Raw genomic sequence first — 21665 nt, forward strand, 5'->3', positions numbered from 1 at the left:
TTACACAACACTGTCCTGATTACTATTTTCTGGTAAATGTGTGTGCATTTTGTAATTCAGCATCTTAAATTTATTAACTTCTTTCTACTGTCATAATAATTTATCTTATCGAGTAAATATTCCTATTTTTTCTTGTTATCCTAGAGTTTATTTCCTTCATTTCATAAGTGTGTTTGAGACCGTTATAATTCAAAAAAACAAAATGGATGATGTGTAACTGTTTTCAAAATATACTTCAAAAGAATTTTTTCACTGAATTGAGTGAACAGTTGAATTGAGTGAATTAATGCTCTACATTTTCATATGAAAATCACTCAAAGAGTTCAATAATGGGTAGAAAATTGCAATTAAGACCTTTTTAGTCTGTTTTTAAAAGGAGAAAGATTTAAAGATTATGAATTATGATTCATTGTACTTTCCATGAAGATGAGAACTATTGTACCCTTTCATTTGTTATTTACTATGTGGAATATGATAATATTGTAGAAAATAATGACATGGTTATTGGGATCTTTATAACAAGTTAATATTTCAGAGAGTGTCAACCATGCTGAAACAGCTTGCAACATTCTCATTATTACTTTGTAGCCCCATTTCTGGTTAGTAGAGTTTAATTTGCTTGCCACAACACAATTAACTAGGACATAATAACATGTTCTAGATGGCAAAAGACTTCACAAATACAATACTATAATATAAATTTCTCTTTTGCACCAGGAATTATTATTGCAACATATGCTGCGTGGTTTTTAATATTGGCTATGGAACCACTTTTAATACCAACCCCGAGAAGAGCATTTCAGCAGTTTTAAAAATCATGGGTTAAGCCCTAACCAGTTTGGCTCAGTAGATAGAGCGTCAGCCTACGGACTGAAGGGTCCCAGGTTCGTTTCTGGTCAAGGGTATGTACCTTGTTGTGGACACATCCCCAGTAAGAGGTGTATAGGAGGCAGCTGATCAATGTTTCTCATGTTTCTAACTCTATCCCTCTCCCTTCCTCTCTATAAAAAAATCAATAAAATATATATATTTTTTAAATCATGGGTTAAGAAGATAATTCATAAAATTTACCATTACATTAATGGTAACAGGTCAACTATAACATCAACTATTAACCAAATACATATTTATCTATGATAATATTGCAGTCATTTATTATAACATGTATAGGAATTTACTGTCACTTTTTAAAGAGATCTTGAAATTTCATGTGACCACTTACGAAAATGAAATAGATGACTATTGCTATTTAAAGTATTTAGCTCTAATCTGACATCTTTAGATTCAAAGACTAATATTTTATAAGCTAATTATGCTTAGCAATACAGTTTCTCTTCTCCCTTAATCGTAAGTGTATTTCTTAGGGAAAAGAAATGGAAGCAAAAGTAATGCCGAATATTTATATCTGAAGGCTTTGTGTGGTTTATTATTAATATTATTATTAATCCTTTAAATCTCAACTATGAGGATTTAACTTTTCTTCATCTGTCTCTTGTAGTCAATGGGAAATATTCCTAGTGTCTCTCATTCCTCCTTTCAGAAGCATAAATATCAGTGGGAGAAGGAAGGATAATTTTATTTATTTGTATTGTTTATTTTTAAAAAATGGAAAATGATATGTGAATTGTAAATGCATGCTATTTATTTAGGTAGAGCGAGAGAATGAAACTTGCCTCTCAAGCACGTAAGTTGTGAAATAGGTAAATATTGTGAAATGTGAATCCAGAGAAATGAAACTATTTAAAGGAATTTGGTTTTAGTTGTACAGATTTTTAAAAAATGAAGAATAACAATTGAGGAAGTAGCCGAGACCGGTTTGGCTCAATGGATAGAGCATCGGCTTGGGGACTGAAGGGTCCCGGGTTCAATTCCGGTCAAGGGCATGTACCTTGGTTGCGGGCATATCCCCAGTAGGGGGTGTGCAAGAGGCGGCTGATCGATGACTCTCTCTCATCGATCTTTCTAACTCTCTATCTCTCTCCTTTCCTCTCTGTGCAAAATCAATAAAATATATTTAAAAAAAAAAAAAAAAAAATTGAGGAAGTAATCAAATTAAACTTATACATTGTTCCCATAAATACTTTAAAATCATTAAAATGAAATACTAATTTTCTTTTACATTTTAGTTGAATATTGAATACCTGACATACTAATTTGTTAAACTTTTTATTTAAGATATTATTGTTTATTATTGTTGCATACCTTTCCTTGCCTTATATATCTTATTTGATGGCCTAAAAAGAATAGCAAATTTGGTTTGAAATGATTCTTTTAAACTTTAGTAGAAGAGGAATTTTTTGATGGTTTGTGATGTGTGTGTGTTTACTAGTATTTGGGTTTATTGTCAAATCATATACCCACAGCACAGTTCTTTCTATTTGGGGGATATATACCATATTTTTCGGACCATAAGACGCTCCGGACCATAAGACGCACCAGTTTTTAGAGAAGGGAAATGAAGAAAAAAAGATTCTGAAACAAATAGTGTCCTAAAATATTTTATGTGCATTAAAACCCAACATCACAGTCATAAACACATGTAATCAACCCTGTAAAGTAAACAGCAGCATTTAGAACCATTTTAGAGCCGGGCAAGCACACAGAGACCACACAGAGCCGGGCAAGTAAAAAAACTTTTTTTTAAAAGTATATGTGTAGGCTATATTTGGACCATAAGACGCAGGGACTTTTCCCCCCCCACTTCTGGGGGGGGGGAAGTGCGTCTTATGGTCCGAAAAATACGGTAAATATTGTAATGCCTAGATAATATTACTTTAAAATCAATGTTAAGAAAGATCTGTCAAATTACACAAATAATGAAAAAGTACCAAGTTATTTTTAAAAAATAAAGAAGTTTTAAACTACAGTGCAACAAACAGGAAAGTGCAACTACATGTAGAACATTTTAGACAGTAAAAGAATGAAATTTTCAACAGTAAGAGAATATTTTCCTTCAAAATATATTAATAAACCTCTAGAGCAATACCATTTTAAATATATGGCTTTAAATAAGTTTAAAATAAAAACAAAATATGCTGTGTCTATGAAATCTAAACATGAGTTCTCTTACTATTGTAAAATATTTTAGATTTGTTATAAATACTAATACAATGATCCCCTGAGTTTACTTGAATTACACAGGCAAGGGAAAACATTAATTTAAATAAATATGTATGGGTGGTTGAAAGTATAATTTTAATTCTGAGAATATTGTGAAAGATCTGGAAAATAAATTACAGGAACTGAAAGTAGCATGGTCACTCTGTGCGTGTGGTTAAGCACATAATGAGATTTGTGAAATCCATTTTCAGTACATGACTTTCAGACTTTTTAAAAAGTAAAAGCTCCCTATTAAAAGGCACTTAATTTGTTCTCCTTGTAAGATATGCCAGCTAAAAATTAATTTTCAAAAAGAAAATGGTTAAGGGAGTGACTCCTTTGGATAGAGTAACTCTTCCCTCAAACCAAACTTCTTGAACCCTGTTGAGAGTAATCGATGATGGGCACCCAGGCGTCTGAAAGAACGAGGAGTCTGTTTTCCTTTGTTCTTGCCTGATTTCTGTTGAGTACAGAGATTCTGCCTCAGAGGGATAAAATGTCTCCTTTCTTTCGGGAAGTTTTTAAAAACATCATTCCTAGAACTTCTGTAGGCTTAAATATTTTTATTATTTTGTATATTAAGTGATCTGTATAATGTTTAATCATTTTTATATAAACCAATTGGTATAATTATACTATTTTTAAATTTAAATGTATATGTGTGTGTACCTCTAGTAGAAAACACCATCAGTTTAACATAGTCACCTGGTTTAAATAAAAAATAAGATTCTGAGGCCTTGAAATTAAGATAAAAAGAAAAGAGATACCTATAATAGTGTATGTCAACTTTAATCAGAAAAAAAACTTTTTAAAGAAAACAGGACACCAAACCTTCTATTGTAAATACTGTTGGCCTTGTTTATACCATTTTTTGCAAAAATCTAATTTTCTATAATTTTACATATTGAAGAGTATATAAATTCTATGATAGAAAAATGTCCCCACATATGCCTGACTTGGAAAATATATTTATAAATATGTTGTCTTTAAAATAAATTTTGTATATTTTTTTTTTCTTGTTCCCCTCACTGACCTCCCCCCCCATTCTTTTTTTTCTTTTCTTTTTTTTTACTTTTTCTCTGCAATTGAGCACCATCTTGACTCTTATTAGAGTGGATTTGTTGTGAAGATATTAAGGGCTGTAAAAGAAGGCATTTTCCTGAATTTATATTTTAACTTGTAGGCTATATTAATGACAGTTTTATGACTCGTTTGTAATCTAATAGGTTTGTTTGATATTTTCAAAACTCAAAACATTTCTTTTCATTATATCCTTTCTAGTTTTTGTTTAGTACTTCTTATAAATGACAAATTTAGTAATTTGGATTGTACAAATTATGCAAAAGAAAAAGAAGTATAATTTGTTTAAAAATATATTATTTGGGAAAGCTGATTTTATTATATTTTTAACAGTTTTTAAATTACTATTTCACTCATAATGCAATAGTTGTTTATTTAAGGAGAAAAAATAAATCTGAATGAAAATGAAAAGTGCCCTTTACTGTAGTTATTCAGTTGTTTAAAAATATTAAATCTAATAAAATGACTTACTGAAAAAATAAGGCTAATTCCCAAAAGGAAAATTCTCTCTTTGGAAATAAATTGTAAAATTATAAAAGTTGCATTGTAGAATTTAGTTAATAATTAACTTTGAGAGCCAATATACTTGAAAGTGGTTATATTAAATATCTTTAAAATACTTATACATTATTGATTTAATTCATTTGACTTTCTCACATCCTCAGTAAGTAAGTAGTAGGAAGGTATTATTTTTAAATTTTTAATATTTAATGTTGTAATTTGCTAGGGTTATTCTACATATATTTGTTAAAGGGTTTTTTTGGGGGGGTGTTTAAGTAGAAATACACTACTTACGTTGTGAATTAGATAAGTGCTTTAAATCCTGTTTCTATTCTATATGAAGGAACCTTCTGTTTAAAAAAAATTTTTTTTAATAGATTTTATTGATTTTTTTACAGAGAGGAAGGGAGAGAGATAAAGAGCTAGAAACGTCGATGAGAGAGAAACATTGACTAGCTGCTTCTTGCACACCCCCCACCGGGGATGTGCCCGCAACCAAGGTACATGCCCTTGACCGGAATCAAACCTGGGACCTTTCAGTCCGCAGACCGACGCTCTACCACTGAGCCAAACTGGTTTCAGCGGAACCTTCTATTTTTTATATTCTGACCTTTCTGTAAGATTGTTGCGTGTAAGACTATTGAACCAAAGAGAAAGATAGTCTATGATGTGAACACTATTTAAAAAGACATTTACGGCCGAAACCGGTTTGGCTTAGTGGATAGAGCGTCTGCCTGCGGACTGAAAGGTCTCAGGAGCATGTGCCTTTGTTGCGGGTACATCCCCAGTGGGCGGTGTGCAGGAGGCAGCTGAATCGATGTTTCTCTCTCATCCATGTTTCTAGCTCTCTATCCCTCTCCCTTCCTCTCTGTAAAAAAAAATCAATAAAATATATATTTTTAAAAAAGATTCTATTGCCACCAAGACCGGTTTGGCCCAATGGATGGAGCCTCGGCTTGGGGACTGAAGGGTCCCGGGTTCGATTCCGGTCAAGGGCATGTACCTTGATTGCGGGCACATCCCCAGTAGGGGGTGTGCAGGAGGCAGCTGATTGATGACTCTCTTTCTCATCGATGTTTCTAACTATCTCTCTCCCTTCCTCTCTGTACAAAATCAATAAAATATATATATATTTTAAAAAAGATTCTGTTGCCGAAGCCGGTTTGGCTCAGTGGATAGAGCGTTGGCCTGCGGACTGAAAGGTCCCGGGTTCGATTCTGGTCAAGGGCATGTGCTTTGGTTGCGTGCACATCCCCATTGGGGGGTGTGCAGGAGGCAGCTGATAGATGCTTCTCTCCCATCAATGTTTCTAGATTTCTATCCCTCTCTCTTCCTCTCTGTAAAAACTCAATAAGATATATTAAAAAAAAAAAAAAAAAAGAGCCGAGGTCGGTTTGGCTCAGTGGTAGAGCATCGGTCTGCGGACTGAAGGGTCCCAGGTTCGATTCCGGTCAAGGGCATGTACATCAGTTGCGGGCACATCCCCGGTAGGGGGTGTGCAAGAGGCAGCTGGTCGATGTTTCTCTCTCATCGACGTTTCTAGCTCTCTATCTCTCTCCCTTCCTCTCTGTAAGAAATCAATAAAATATATATATTTAAAAAAAAAGAAGAAGAAAGAAAAAAGATTTTATTTGCATGTTTTCCTGTGCCACCTGTAATTTTTAAAATAATTTATCTTATTAAATGAATCAATTCTTTCAGGTCATGAGGCATTTAATATTATAAACTCTGTAAACAGTCATTTTCCCTTATTCCTTGTACTTTTCATTAATGTTTTGATATCCTTCTTTTATATAGGACTTTGCCTCCCGGGCTAAGCTGGCAGTACAAAACCTAGTACAGAAGGTTGGATTTTTTGGAATTTTGGCCTGTGCTTCAGTAAGTAAATTGTATTAAAAGTGAGGAATTCCAATAAATGCTAGATTTATATTTTGATCCAGTTTGTTTTTAAAAGATACATGCCTAAATGAACAATAATGCTATCACTTTTAATGGGTATGTAATTTTATTAATCATTCATCTTACTCATCAAATGAGCTGTTTTCTGGTAATATGTTCATATTTTGTTTATTGACTTTTAAGCATTTCATCATGCCATGTTGACTTCAGACCTAAATGGCTTGATTCAGTAAGAACAAAAGAGAGAAAATCCATCCTTCTCAGAGAGAATTTATAATGAAGTGCATTTAACCAATTAACAATGACTTCATTCTTTTCAGAATTATAGATAAGTCATCTTTTCCCAAAATTTCAAGCATTAACTGTAAAGAGAATGTGTATAAAGCCTGCCTTAAGTGACGCTAACACCTAGTTAGGTAATTGGAACGTGTGTGGCAAAGTTAAGGGTTACAGTGAACTAAGATGCTCTTTATGTCAAACATTTAATGTCTGCACTATGTTTACCTGATTAATACAAAATAATAGTGATTATAACTGTAAATTAAAAAATTTTTGTTTTGGTTAATGTCTCAAATTATAGATTTGTAAAACTGACGTTCTTTGATGGTTGTTTTTTCCTGGTCCTTTTCTGTATAATAGAAATGACTACATTTGAAATGGAGCATTTTAATTCAAGTTTTCTTTGGTCTCCTGTACACAATTGGTAGTTCAGTGGTGGGTTTGACCAGAATAACTAGGTGCACCTGGTAGAGAATGATAAAAGCTGCCATTAAAAGTAAAATTCACAAAATTATTTTCTGTTGACCCCAGCTATTTTATCCATTATGTATTAGTACAATAATAGATCTTTGAGAACCCCCTTTCCAGCCTTAGCAAAGCAAATGGACAAAAAGTGGATAATTTGGTGCCAAAATTTCTAATCTGTTATTAACATTCTAGGACTATTTTAAAGCATATCTGTGCCTAAATTACTATCTTTGACCTTGGCAATACTAGAAATTTTCATAATCGAACTTTTTTTTTTAATGTAGAAGCTCTTTATCACAATATTGACCTTAACTATTTGAGAGGCTTACAGGTATTTTGTACTGTGATATTGTGGAAAGAATTGGCTTTAGAGTCAGGCTTACTTAGGTTTCCTAAACCAGTTTTGGCTTTTCCTAGCTATGTAGCCTCAATCAGGTTACTCTCTTTGAACCCTAGGTTTTAATTTTCAAAATGGGGCAATACAACATTCATTGCAAAAGCTCATGTGAGGGTTTAAGATTATATATGTGGATCCTCAGGCTCATATGTGAGGTGGAGCCTGATAAAAAAGGAAAAGTGTTAAAATTGTAATTCACAGAGTTGTGAGGGTCACATGAAAATTTTTAAGAAATGACAGATGTGAGACTGTGAAATGATATTGTTATTACATGGGTTGTACAATAAGTCAGATGAAATTGCATAAAGGCTTTTAATTTAAAAACAGCTGTGTCATTGAATCCAAGTGTTACTAACAAAAAAAATACTTGAATTCTAATTTACTCATGACACTGTTTTTAAAAGGACATATGTAACAAATATAACTAGACTTTTCTTTGAAAGTTCAAAAACGAAATGATATAAATTAATTGATTTATAAATGGTTTGGCCAACAGCCACAAGGACAGAGTACTTCCCTGAGAGAAAAATGCATGAAGCACTCAAAATAGCTTGTGGTCTCTTTGCATTTTTATATGAAAGAGTCTTTTAGCATTCTTGAAATGTGGGAATGTTTAGAAAAGGTATTTGTTGTGAATCACTTCTTTGTCTGGGACTGAATATTCAAAATATCTGAATCCGTGCTCTTGTATTTCCACTTGACTTTCTAAAATAGATCACACAATCCATGGCCTTGGGCTCTCATAAAATAAAATATAAATAATGAATGTTTTATGTTGAGAAATAAGAACACATCCACCTAAAAATATATTTGTGAATTTACAACAATGTTTGGTATATATAGATGTGAGCACTTTCTAGATTATACTCTTATTTCAGGCTTAAGATTTTCAAACCTAGCAACTACGAAAATGATCTAAGGCTTTTTTCTCATTTATATCTCACCTTAGAAAACAGCTACCAAATAGCCAGCCAATCTACTGAATGGTATTAAATTCCTGGGGAATTTATCTATCGATAATTCTAATGAGATAGAAAAATATATGTATTTATGTGATATTAGCCATAAGTAATACAAGCAGAAGAATAGCTGATTTGCTTTGAGCAGATTGAACGACAGCCTGAGATGAATGTGAGACCCAGTTATGGACACATAGAATACTTGGCTCACCTGAACAGTCTAGTGCTGAGCAAGAGACATACCTCTCTTTGCAGTGTAAGGATTGCCTTACAGGTGGTAAAATGAAGCTGTTCTTTGGATTATATGTTGGAGTTCCATTTTACTTTTATTTATTTACAGATTCCAAATCCTCTGTTTGATCTGGCTGGAATAACATGTGGACACTTTCTTGTACCTTTTTGGACTTTCTTTGGTGCAACCTTGATTGGAAAAGCAATCATTAAGATGCATATTCAGGTAATTGTATCTTCTTGTTCCCTACCTAATGAAGATGAGACCATTAAAAGGCATATTTCTCTTGCTCATTCCAAGGTGAATTATTCAGATTTTGGTTGATAGCTTGTTCAGCCATGTGATTTAGAGGTTAGTGAATTTTGTGCAGGTTTTCCCTGTCCTTGTAGGAAAGTTGTATCCCTTTATTATCTTTCTCCTTGTTTCTTTTCCTTCTTTCCTTCTACCTTTCTTCCTTCGTTTCTTTGTTTATTTCACTTTTGCCTTGTGAAACTATTTATGCAAGACTTACCAAACAAAAACAGTGTTCCCATGTAGGAAAATGCTTATCATTTTCATATATATGGTCCAAAAAATGTTTCTTTATTGGCCATGAGCTGAGATAATATTGCCTTTCACTAATTCTACTTTTCTTTCACACACTGTATGTAACACTTCCTCTCAAGATACCATGTTCTTTACAGAAAAGTGGGTACATGTCAGTGTTGAGGAGAATGGGGAAGAAAGGGGTCTCGGAAGAGGCAGAGATGTGGGTTGTGGTTAGAGAAGTGAAAATCAAGCCTTCAAAGACTTTTTAACAAAACGTGTAGTGTATGCTCTATGAATAAAGGAGCGAAAAGAGACTAAAAAAAACATAAATGAGAGGACATGGACATCTGCTTCTGGGACTGTGATATGAACCGTTTCCTTCTAAGGGCAAATCTCACCAGAATAAACTAAAATTAACCTGGAAAGAATTCCTTAATCAATGAGGTTTGCAACAAAGAGGCATTCACCAAAGGAAAGGCAAGAACAGTGAGTAATGTCCGTGCTCTGGCATGATTCCTTAATAATTAAAAGCACGTCCACCCCCCATGCTTCTTCTTAACACTCCCCACCTCTAGTTCTAAGGAGAAGAGGATGGAACAGGGAAATTTCAGCTGCTTCTACTGCCCAGTCTCTGATATTAGAAGTTGGCATTGGAGATGAGTTATTGAACTTGTCCTGCCATAATTGCTCAGAATTTCAAGGATATGTTTTTTCTTCCTTCAAGGAATATTTCTCCCCACTTATATTAAGTATATCATTCAATGAGTATGGGTTCTGTAATATTGGAATGCTAGTGTCTTTAGTAAAAATTTAAAATATCATAACAGGATTTTTCAAGTAATAAAATATTGTGGTGAATTTTAAATGATTTCTCAGTGTACATGAAGATAATATTTTTTTGTAATCTTTTTAGTTCTTTCTGGGGAAAGAAAGAAGCTAGCATTTAGCTGTAGGGAGTCCTTTGAAAGTAACAACAGATTTAATTCCCTTTATAACAACAGTTCCTCTAGGGATCTATAAACTTACACATACTACTTTAAGTAATAATCTAAAAATTATAGTAAAATGTATTATGCTGACCATACCCTATAGTGGTAGGATATGCAGCTAATCAGAGCTGTCATTACAGAATAGTCCAAATAGTTTATTTTTAGAACATTTTCTTTGTGGGTTTTTTGTGGGTTTTTTTCAAGTTATGATAATGCTTATTTTTTATGTAGTGTTTCACACTTTAAAGCACTTAGTGTATGTCATCTGATTTAATTATTCTAATACTGGGAGGAAGAAATTATTACTCCCGTTTTATAATTATCAAACTTACAGAGGTTAATAAGTAATAGGTACCTGTAATAGGTACCTAAGAGAGTGAGTAAACAGCTGGAATTTGAACCCTAGTCTTTTGGCTTCAAGTTCAGTGTTTTTTTTCCAGTCTTTTGCATTGTCTTCTTAACTATAAATTATTTATGTGATTAAGGAAACAATTGTTTGATGCCTGGGATTTATTAGGATCTATACCAGTCAGTTGGCATTGATTATCTCAGAACAATCCTGTGAGGTAGTTATTATCCATATTTCATTGATGAGAGAACTGAGTTTTAGAGAAGATAAAATACTTGCGTAAGGCCCAGGAATTAAACCAAATTCTATAAAGTTAACGCTTATTCACTGTTTCTGAGTGGAAGGGGAAAAAAGAAAGTTAAAATCCTTTCATGTTTCGGAAAGGAAAGAATCTGAGTTCTTCACTAAACTGAGAACATGGGGTGTGTTTGCTATGTTCTATTGAATCAAAGAGATGTACTTTGTAAAGGCATGTCACTGAGTGTACATCCAGATACAGCTCAAGGCAACAGACATTTCTCATTTTTTCGGTAAGAATACTAACAAGTAATATAAACATTATAAATATTTCTGAAACACAGGTTCTTCTGTAATCTAATAATAAACCTATCTCCTCTTCTGATTCTCTTTTCTCTCAGCTTAAACTAGACAACTTTCCTTGATAAACATTGTTATTTTTATTGACATTTTGTCATCTTGTTAAACCTCCCCTATAAATTTCACATCAGCCCACCTAATAGTGTTAAATCAGGATTTCCCCTTCCACTGGACAAGTTGAAGACCTCTGGCTGTAGAAGGAGCCTTAGAAACAAATAATGAAGAAGTTGAGAAGTCAGCATGCTCACATATAATACTTCATGTACCGTACAATTTACTTAGTATGTGTATTGTTTATTCCCTCTCTACCTCCCCACCCACCACTGCACACACTTATTCTGGAACCCAGGCTCCTTGAAGGTAGAGATTTTTGTCTCTTGGCTCAGTGAGGTATTCTGCCTAAATAGCATCTGGCATGTAGTAGGTACTTAATAAATACTTAATAAATGAATCTATCTACAGTTCTTACCATCGAAGGACCCTTCTTTTACAGACAGGTTCTTTTTTGTACATTCTGACACCAGTAGTTCCTATAATCCTGTCTTTTTTTCTTCCTACTCTCCCCTTCCCCGTGTTTCTCCTTTGCACATGGTCGAGAGGATTGGTTAGTGATCTGTGCCTTTTGTTTACTTGGTAGAATCCCCCACTCAGACACATTTATTTCTTGCCCGGAACAGTGGAATTTTTAAGCTGTTCCTTTTTTTTTTTTTTTTTTTTAAGTTATGATTTGTTCTTAAGCAATTAAATTGTGCAATTATCTAGGCATTGGCTTATTCTGAATGTTAGGAAATGATAGTAGAGAAAGCTTATGTTGGTGAGATCACTGAGAGATAAGACCATTAGCTGTTTCTTAATAAAATATTTATAGTTCCAAGTAACTGGCTTTTAGTATGGATACTAGAAGGACCCCCATATATTAAGGCTTTTCTCCAAAATGATCTATCATAGTCTTATTAGTTTCATAATCTTCATACGCCGTTTGTATAACATTGTTTATAAAATCATCATCCATCTTGTACCTGACTGACCTCTCTGGGTGCTTGCTTTTTCCATAAGATAGGTATCTTTTTCCATTTAACAGATGCATAAACAAACACTAAAAAGAATTAAGAACTTTTTATTATTCTCATTTCCTTACACATATCCTTACACTGTGCAGCTGCCAATACTAGGACATTAATTAAAATATAATTGCTTTATTTCTAAAATAATAAGCTTTCATCTAAATTAGGCACTTTCCTGAGATTTAATAATGAATAGATTTTTTAAATACATTTTTATTTATTTCAGAGAGGAAGGGGGAGAGAAAGAAAAAGAGAGAAACATCAATGATGAGAGAGAATCACTAATCAGCTGCCTCCTGCATGCCCCACGCTGGGGATCCAGCCTGCAACCTGGGCCTGTGCCCAGACCCGGAATCAAACCACGACCCCCTGGTTCACAGGTGGATATCACCCTCTGAGCCTCGCAGGCTGGGCTAGATTTTTTTTTAATGAGTGTTTTTATTTGTCTTCTGTCCCTTTTGGTTACATAGGTTATATTATTTAACAAAAAACAACAAAGCACTAAAGGGTTGTTTGTTTTAATCAGGAATTTGGAGAGAGAATCTAGAATCAATCACATTTAATCAGTTATCACTTCTTTAAAGCTAAACTAATATCACTTTCTTGAAGTTAATTAACTGAACTTATGTGATTTGTTCTTAAGCAATTAAATTGTGCAATTATCTAGGCATTTTCTCTGAAAAAAATTTTTTTTTAATCCTCACCCGGAGATATTTTTCCATTAATTTTTAGAAAGTGGAAGAGAGGGAAAGAGAGAGAAACATCGATGTGAGAGAAACACATTAATTGGTTGCTTCCTGCACACCCCCCGCCAGGGCACAGGACAGAGAGGAGCCTGCAACCCAAGCACATACCCTTTACCAGAATTGAACCCTGGTCTACAGTCTGACGTTCTATCCACTGAGCCAGACCTGCTAGGGCCCTTTCTTTGAACTTTGATATCACATTGCTTTTACCACCAGTGGCATTTATAGTTTTATCTTTTGATATACATATACCTATACATAGCACTTACCATCTTTCTACTGTGTATAGAAAAATTTATAAAATGTCTTTAGGGCTTAAAGTATTATCATCTTTCTGTTCCCTAAAATCTCTTAATAATGCCTTATATTATCCATAATAAGTACATTTTGTAACATTTATTGAATTGAAAATATTTATTACACATTAGGCCTAAAGGCATCTTTACTTGTGAAGTAAGGTATCAACATTTTTAACTAATGGGAACTGTCTCAATAACACCAGATTGAAATGACCCAGGTCTGGTACAGATCCTCACTGATCTGTTGATGCCTTTGTTTGTACCCTGATCCTGAACAGACAAGCTCCTTCAGGATCTGAGAATGGAACTTGCATGATAAAAAGTTTCCATGAAGGATGGACAGTCTTTTCAAGAAGCTGTGGATTAGATTTAGCTTTCATTTCAGTGGTGGGGGCCATGTGGGAACCCATGACTTCAGTTGTATACAGCATTCTAAGATACATAAAACATGTGGAATGTCTCCCCAGCCCTCGGTTTCATGACTCATATTTTTCCCTCAGACATGGTCACGTATCCTAATAAGACTAGAACTGTGTTTAGGAAAAAACATCTTTAAAATACAAAGTAAGTCGAAAATGGTATTTTTTATAAAGAATTTTTAAAATTTCATTTAGGAGCAGCGCGTCACCTTTTTTAGACTGTTAACCAAAATTGTGAGTTTATATTGGTGTTTTTTTATAAGAGAAATATTTAATATTTTATCAATACTAAATAACTATTTTAACATTAAAATTGGTGTTTTCTTTACAGAAAATCTTTGTTATAATAACGTTCAGCAAACACATAGTGGAACAGATGGTGGCTTTCATTGGGTGAGTAATTCTTTAAGGACTAATATTAGTATCACTGTTGAAATGAGAGGAAATGTATAAGAGCCTTTATTGGGGTAGAATTGTTGTTGATAGCTCTTCACTTTTTGAGGAAATATCTTTTGCCCTATTATTAGTTAAATTGGAGAAGACTTTCTTGAACTGCAGCAGGGAAGGACGAGGCTCAGATTAAACCAAACATGTAGTAAGTCATGCACTTGATTTAAAAGAAGTTTTGGAGATTGAGACTGTAGCCACTCTAAAGAAATAAGAAATTCTCTTTACGTAAAGACATATGTTTCATTACAGTTTAATAATGCTTTAATACAATGCCATGTCTTTTAGCCAGATACACAGGTGCATTTAATTTAAATACAAACCTATAAAATATTAATATTTTTGTAGTGTAAGACATGATAAGATGGCATAATATTACCAAAATATTTCAGTTCTGAACCTATTGCTTCACTAGAGAAAAATTGGGCCATTTTTAAAGGCTCCTATCCAAAGCGCTTATTTTCCTATGTATAGAAATAAGACTAGTTTGAATATATGCTTTAAATGATAATGTTACACATTTGGGTAGTTCACGTTGCTAAAACAGTAAAGAAAAACTCATTTTGTTTGGTTAACCAAATTAGCTGTCAACTGGAATGTGAGTACCGTTGGATATTAAATGAAACTTTTTACATATGTGAATTTTTATTCAGTGTTTATGGGAGAGAGGTTTTCTTTCACTTAATAGCATTACTGACCCATGGTGGGAAAGTGTTACCGTGAAGTGTCCTTTATGTAGTTTTAGCATAAAGTTTTATCTTAAAAGCCATTTATGAAACAAAACATTTAGGAAAATTTCTTCTATTTAAAAAAATGGCCACTTTGAGGTGAGTTCATGAGTGTTAAGTTTTATTATTCTTTAAACCATACATGATATATTTTCTCTTTTCTGTATGTGGTATGTTTTATCAAAAGTTTTTTTAAGATTTTCTATATAGTTTTTAATATAAAATTGAGGAAAAACATATTCTTGGGAATATAGTCAGTGTAGCCAGTCATTGGTTCTGATTATAAATGTGGATTGTAGCTTGTATATTAAAATTTAATTACTCCAGTTTTTTGTTGCTTGAATCCTTAAAAATAAAGTGGTTTAAGAGTATGTCGCATTCAAAAAGAAAGAAGGAGCCGAAACCGGTTTGGCTCAGTGGATAGAGCAGACTGAAAGGTCCCAGGTTCGATTCCGGTCAAGGGCATGTACATGGGTTGTGGGCACATTCCCAGTAGGAGGTGTGCAAGAGGCAGCTGATTGATGTTTCTCTCTCATCGATGTTTCTAACTCTCTATCCCTCTCTTTTCCTCTCTGTAAAAAATCAATAAAATATATTTTTTAAAAAGAAAAGAAAGAAGAAATACCTTTGTTCCTTAGTTTTAAATACTATGAAGGCATTTTCTCTGTTCATAGAGAGTAGTGTTCTACCTTGAGAAAATTCTGAAGGACACATACCTAACTAACTACAACATAAACCCACATTGTAGGAGTGTCTGTGCTCACAGCACCCTCCATTCTTCCTTTCTCCTTTTCCCATACTGAACATGTATAGAAGGAAGTTTCTTGGCTACTTTTACATCCTCAACACTACCACCTTTTGTTTCCCCAGCCTTTGGAGTTTCTAAAAAATTAGATTAGTTAGCTCCCTATCTCATCTACTCACATCCAGTTTCATTCCCTTCTAATCTGATCATCATATTGCAGTTAGTAACTTTAAAAAAAATCTTGCCCGGTCAATCGTGACTCAGTGATTGAGCATCAACCTATGAACCAAGGAGGTCATGGTTCAGTTCCCAAGCAGGGCACATGCCTGGCTTGTGGGCTCAGTCCCCATTGGAAAAGTATCCGCCAGTGAGGATTAACGGGAAAAAATAAAATTAAAAATCAAGGAAAACACATATCGGGTGAGGTTAAAAAAATAATAAGTAGCTTGGTTATATATTTCAGAAAAGGGAAGGAAGACAAGTCAAAGTGATTCCCTAGACCCATTGTTGAGTTGAACTCAAAATACCGCCCGTAGCTTGCTGTAGAACCATTCTCCTTTGATTATGAGTTTTCCGTCTTCACACTGTTAAAACTAATGGTATAACAAATCATCAAACTATACTAGGAAAGTTTGGAATATAGCCTTTTTAAGGATATTTTAAAACTGTGTACCCATAATTAAGAAAGTGATGAATTGCCATGGTAGAGAAAAAGTCAAAAGACAAAAAGTCAGCAACAGTTCAAATTTACAATAAAATTATGAGATACTAAGGCAAGCAAGAATGAAAAATGAATCTCAAGAGTAAGGAGAGCTGTGGAGTAGAAGATGAAAAGAACACACAGGCTTTGGACAAAACAAATCCAGATTTGAATGTGAACTCTGCCAGTTGTTTAATTCCGTGTCCACTGTTCTTTCAAGCAACATGAATTGAGCAGCATTTTTTTTTTTTTTAGTAGAATTTCTTTTTCCACTTTAGGAGGCTCTGATACCCTTTCCAACTTCTAGTCAAAATGGTGAAATGTTCTATATCAAAATATTATATAGTTTAGTTGAAATAAACTCATGTCAGTGATTTGACATTTCAAGGCAGGTTTTTTATTTTTTTTATTTATCTTTATTGTTGAAAGTATTACAGATGCCCCCCTTTTTTTCTCCATTGACCCCCTCCATCCTGTACTTGCCTCCCCTCAGGCCTTCACCACACTATTGTCTATTGTCTGTGTCCATGGGTTATGCATATAAGTTATTTGGTTGGGCATGTGGATTTTTTTTTCTTTATTGATTAAGGTATTACATATGTGTCCTTATCGTACCAATGTCCCCCACCTCCTCCCACTCATGCCCTCACCCCTCTGGTGTCTGTGCCCATTGGTTAGGCTTATATGCATGCACTGCATACAAGTCCTTTGATTGATCTCTTTCCCTTACCACCCCCCTCCCCAACCTTCCCTCTGAGGTTTGATGGTCTGATCAATGCTTCTCTATCTCTGGATTTTGTTCTTCAGTTTATTTTGTTCATTATATCCCATAAAGAGTGAGATCAGCTGAAATCGGTTTGGCTCAGCGGTAGAGCGTCGGTCTGCGGACTGAAAGGTCCCAGGTTCGATTCCGGTCAAGGGCATGTACATTGGTTGCGGGCACATCCCCGGTAGGGAGTGTGCAAGAGGCAGCTGGTCGATGTTTCTCTCTCATCGATGTTTCTAGCTCTCTATCTCTTTCCCTTCCTCTCTGTAAAAAATCAATAAAATATTTTTTTTTTTTTTAAAGAGTGAGATCATGTGATATTTATCTTTCTCTGACTGGCTTGTTTCACTTAACTTAATGCTCTCCAATTCCATCCATGCTGTTGCAAATGATAAGAATTCCTTCTTTTTTACCACAGCGTAGTATTTCATTGTATAGATGTACTGTAGTTTTTTAATCCACTTATCTGCTGATGGGCACTTAGGCTGTTTCCAAATCTTAGTTATGGTAAATTGTACCACTATGAACATAGAGGTGCATATATCCTTTTTGATTAGTGTTTCTAGTTTCTTAGGATATATTCCTAGATGCGGGATCACTAGGTCAAATGGAAGTTCCATTTTTAGTTTTTTTGAGGAAGCTCCATACTGTTCTCCACAGTGGCTGCACCAGTCTGCATTCCCACCAGCAGTGCATGAGGGTTCCTTTTTCTCTGCATTCTTGCCAGCATTTGTCATTTTGTTGACTTAATGATGATAGTTATTCTGACAAGTGTGAGATGGTACAGCATTGTCGTTTTGATTTGCGTCTCTCGGATGATTAGTGATTTTGAGTATGTTTTCATGTCTCTTGAGCTTCCTTATGTCTTTTTTCGAAAAGTATCTATTTAGGTCCGTTGCCCATTTTTTTAATTGGGTTGTTTATCTCCCTTTTATTAACTTGTATGAGTTCCCTGTAGATGTTGGGACATGTGGATTTTTAAAATGCTTTTCCTCTTGCCCTAGCCGATTTGGCTCAGTGGATAGAGCGTCGGCCTGCGGATTGAAGGGTCCTATGTTGGGTTCGATTCTGGCCAAGGGCACATGCCTGCGTTGCGGGCTCAGTCTCCAGTGTGGGGTGTTCAGGAGGCAGCTAGTCAATGATTCTCTCTCATCAGTGATGTTTCTATCTATCTCTTCCTCTCCCTTCCTCTCTGAAATCAATAAAAAATATATATAATAAAAATTAAAAATTAAATAAACTCTCTTTCCTCTTAAGTTTTACATTACCTGTGTTCTCAAAGTCTCATTTTCAAACATTTCTACTGACTGTGATTGGAAAGATACACTACTAAGTGACTATTTTGTGTGCACCGAGGAAAGACTGAGGGAAGGCCTACTTCTCCTTAAAGAAAGTACCCATTTCTGTTCTTTCATCTCTGAGTCATAAAGTGCCTTTAACCAGGACAAAGTTTTTATCAAAGATTACATAAATAATTCTTGAAGGTACTATTTTTTAACATACTCTAAGCATTCTATTATACATATAATAATAATTATTATTGTTGTTTACTTCTAAGTGCAGCCATGTATGAGGCGTATTTATCTCCCATTTGTTAAGGAAATGATCTGTGAGTGGTTAAAAATAATTCACTTATGTAGTTGTTTATTTTTGTGGTTTTTTTTAATTCATAAAAAGAGGTTCATACCATATATAATCTTTTGGAACTTTTCACTTATTATATTGCTAATATCATTGTGTGTCGCTGAAAATTATTTTTTTTGATTGTTACGCTTAATGTTATTTTCTTATTGTTATATGTTCCATTGGGTAATTATTCATCCATTCTCCTTTGATAGATACTTCAAATGGTTTCATGTTTTTTTTCTGTTTTGAACAAATATGAGCACCTCTTAGCATAAGATAGGTGAGCATATTAGTAAGGAGCCTAAGGGTCTGATGAAAACACAGAAGGATAAGGAAACTCAAAGAGAGATTAGACATAAAAGCAAGGTAACCTTTAGTTTCGATAAGTTAAAATAACTTAGTTTTGTCTAGAACCAAATTTGGGCAAAATCTCACTACTGGTGTGCCTGTGGCCTGCCAGGCCAAAGCTACTCACCTCCCCCTGGGCGGCAGGGAAAGTGTTAGTGTTGACTAATTACATGTGTAGCGGTGAGGTTTAGTATTGATTTTAAACAGGTTTGAATGCTACACTGACGACGAAAAGAAATATTCCTTCCCCAAAGGGCTCCTGGTCTCACTGTATCTATGGCGTGGCCAGCTGAAGACGATACCCTGAGTGTGCTTTTGCCTCTGGTATTTTCAGTACAGCGTGTCTTTGTGCAATAGTTGTAAGGTCCCAGAGATAATGTAAGTCCTACTTTCAAATTCACTGTAATTTTATCTCATTTTAATTTTTATAAGAGTATATTTAAGCCAAACTGATGACATATGCCTAGGGACAAATCTCAGATGCTCTGGAGAATAACAGTTTTACAGCTTCTTTTATGCATTTGAAGTTCCAGACATTACTCTAATTTTAAATGTAAATGATTCTCCTCAAATAATAATTAGTTGATTTATTTCTTGGACAGTTCTGGAAAATAATTGCCAGTGTCATTAGGTTTGGGGGAAGGTATTGTATTATCCATTCCTAAATCAGAGGGTTTGTCTAGTTAGGTATGGGAATCTGAACAGATGTAACGAATCAGTTAGATATTCTTAGAGAGGCTAGAATACAAATAAGAGCCTTGAGAAAAAGCTTTTTGGTTTATGGTATGTTCAGCAGGAGGACAGAAAGAAGGCTCTGAAAAAAAGATGAGGCATAGTGGAGTTTTTCACTGCTTGGTATCCTATGTTGAAATAAGTCTAGGAACAGAACCAAGAACCAGGGAGCCTGAGAGTTTCAAAGGCATTATATTTATTGCTGTCTTCTTTTTTTCATTAAGATTTAAACTGATTTTTATGTAGACTTTCTCTTAAGAGAGAGACCTAGACATGTTTCTTAAAGAGAACCAAATGTAACTTTAAAATCGTGATTAAGATGACATGTCCGGTATTTTCACTAAAGAGAGATGAGAATTTCCAGAAAATAACATTAAGGGTATGACCCGTAACAAACCATATGCAGAACATTGGCTCATTGTCAGGTTGCCAGTGTCTTATTAGAAGACAGAGTCCCCAGTTTTGCCACACAAGAAAGTTTCCATAACTCAATCATTGACCTTGCATGGGGGGCGGAGGGGAGTGGCCAAAGCAGGGACTTGTTACCAGATACAGAATGCTCCATGCTCTTCTTTGCTGTCTCCGACTTCTGAGTTAACTTCATGTTTGACCTCGTAGTCGGACTTGCCTGTGGCAAGAGAGATCATTTTAACCGGGGAGTAACTGATGTTTGAATCTTAATGCTGCTTCTTGCTCCTCACTCCATAACAAGTGGTCAGAATGACCTGTGTTGGCCGGGACATTTTCCTCTACAGAAAGAAAATCTGTCCTTTCATTTTAAAATATAATAAAATGGTTCATGTACTAGATTCTCTTTTTTACTTTGATCATTGTAGAATAATCAGGAGAAGTTATGGGAGAGTGGAACACAAATATTTGTATTAACTGAAAAAGGATACATGAACCCCATTTAAGACCCAGCTGCTGAGATTGTTATACACTCTGATTGCATGATAACCTTCTGTGACTTAGGTCCTGTTCAAAAAAAAAACGGACAACAGGCCTAAAATGGAGTCACTTGTGTTAACTCCACAATGCAAACTGAGACTTAATGCCTAACTTAATTACAGTTTCAACCTCTCCCAGGAATGGAATCTTAAACCAGTTGATCTGTAATTACCTGGTCAGCACTAGTGAGGTACCTGCCTGATGGATCCCTGCTGTCCGCCAAAGGAAGGCGACCTTACACTCTTCTGATAGCTTCCCCGTCCTCTCCTCCTCCTGCCTACAAGAGACTTCTTTCATTTTACACAGCTCTGCAGAGCGCCATTCTGTCTGCTAATGGGATGCTGTCTGACCCATGCCTTGTAGCATAAAACCAGTAAGATCTTTAAAATTTACTCAATTGAATTTTGTTTCATAACAGTAGAAAACTCTTCCCTTTTCATGTCCTCTTCATATAGTTTCTCTTCTCTTTTGACTTCAACTCTTCTATATTTATGTTGCTGATATTGGGAGGCAGCCTAGTTAAAGGTTAAAGTGGAATTCTGAAGTTAAACTGTTTAGATGAGAAATTGGCATTGTATTAGGAGGTTACTGTTAACCATAATTAGAGCATTTCTGTAGAATGTTGAAAACTCAAACTCAGTTAAGTGTTCTGTAAGTATTTGTTAGCTTCATTAATTCATCTTTCATTATTAGGAGAGACCTCTTTGTATTATAGGCTGA

At 34.7% G+C, this 21665-nt stretch overlaps 1 protein-coding gene across 2 annotated transcripts in view; it reads left to right on the forward strand.

Moving 5' to 3' along the window:
- VMP1 (vacuole membrane protein 1) overlaps positions 1 to 21665 on the forward strand; it is a 99564-nt gene that overhangs the window by 64490 nt on the left and 13409 nt on the right. For both annotated transcript variants that reach the window (XM_036451481.2, XM_045586377.1), the window contains 3 exons: positions 6478 to 6558; positions 9023 to 9139; positions 14237 to 14298. In XM_036451481.2, coding sequence (XP_036307374.1) covers positions 6478 to 6558; positions 9023 to 9139; positions 14237 to 14298 — 260 coding nt within the window. The remainder of the gene's footprint in view (positions 1 to 6477; positions 6559 to 9022; positions 9140 to 14236; positions 14299 to 21665) is intronic.

This window comes from Pipistrellus kuhlii, unplaced genomic scaffold, assembly GCF_014108245.1.
Source record: "Pipistrellus kuhlii isolate mPipKuh1 unplaced genomic scaffold, mPipKuh1.p scaffold_m20_p_22, whole genome shotgun sequence".
Classification (NCBI taxonomy): Eukaryota; Metazoa; Chordata; class Mammalia; order Chiroptera; family Vespertilionidae; genus Pipistrellus; species Pipistrellus kuhlii.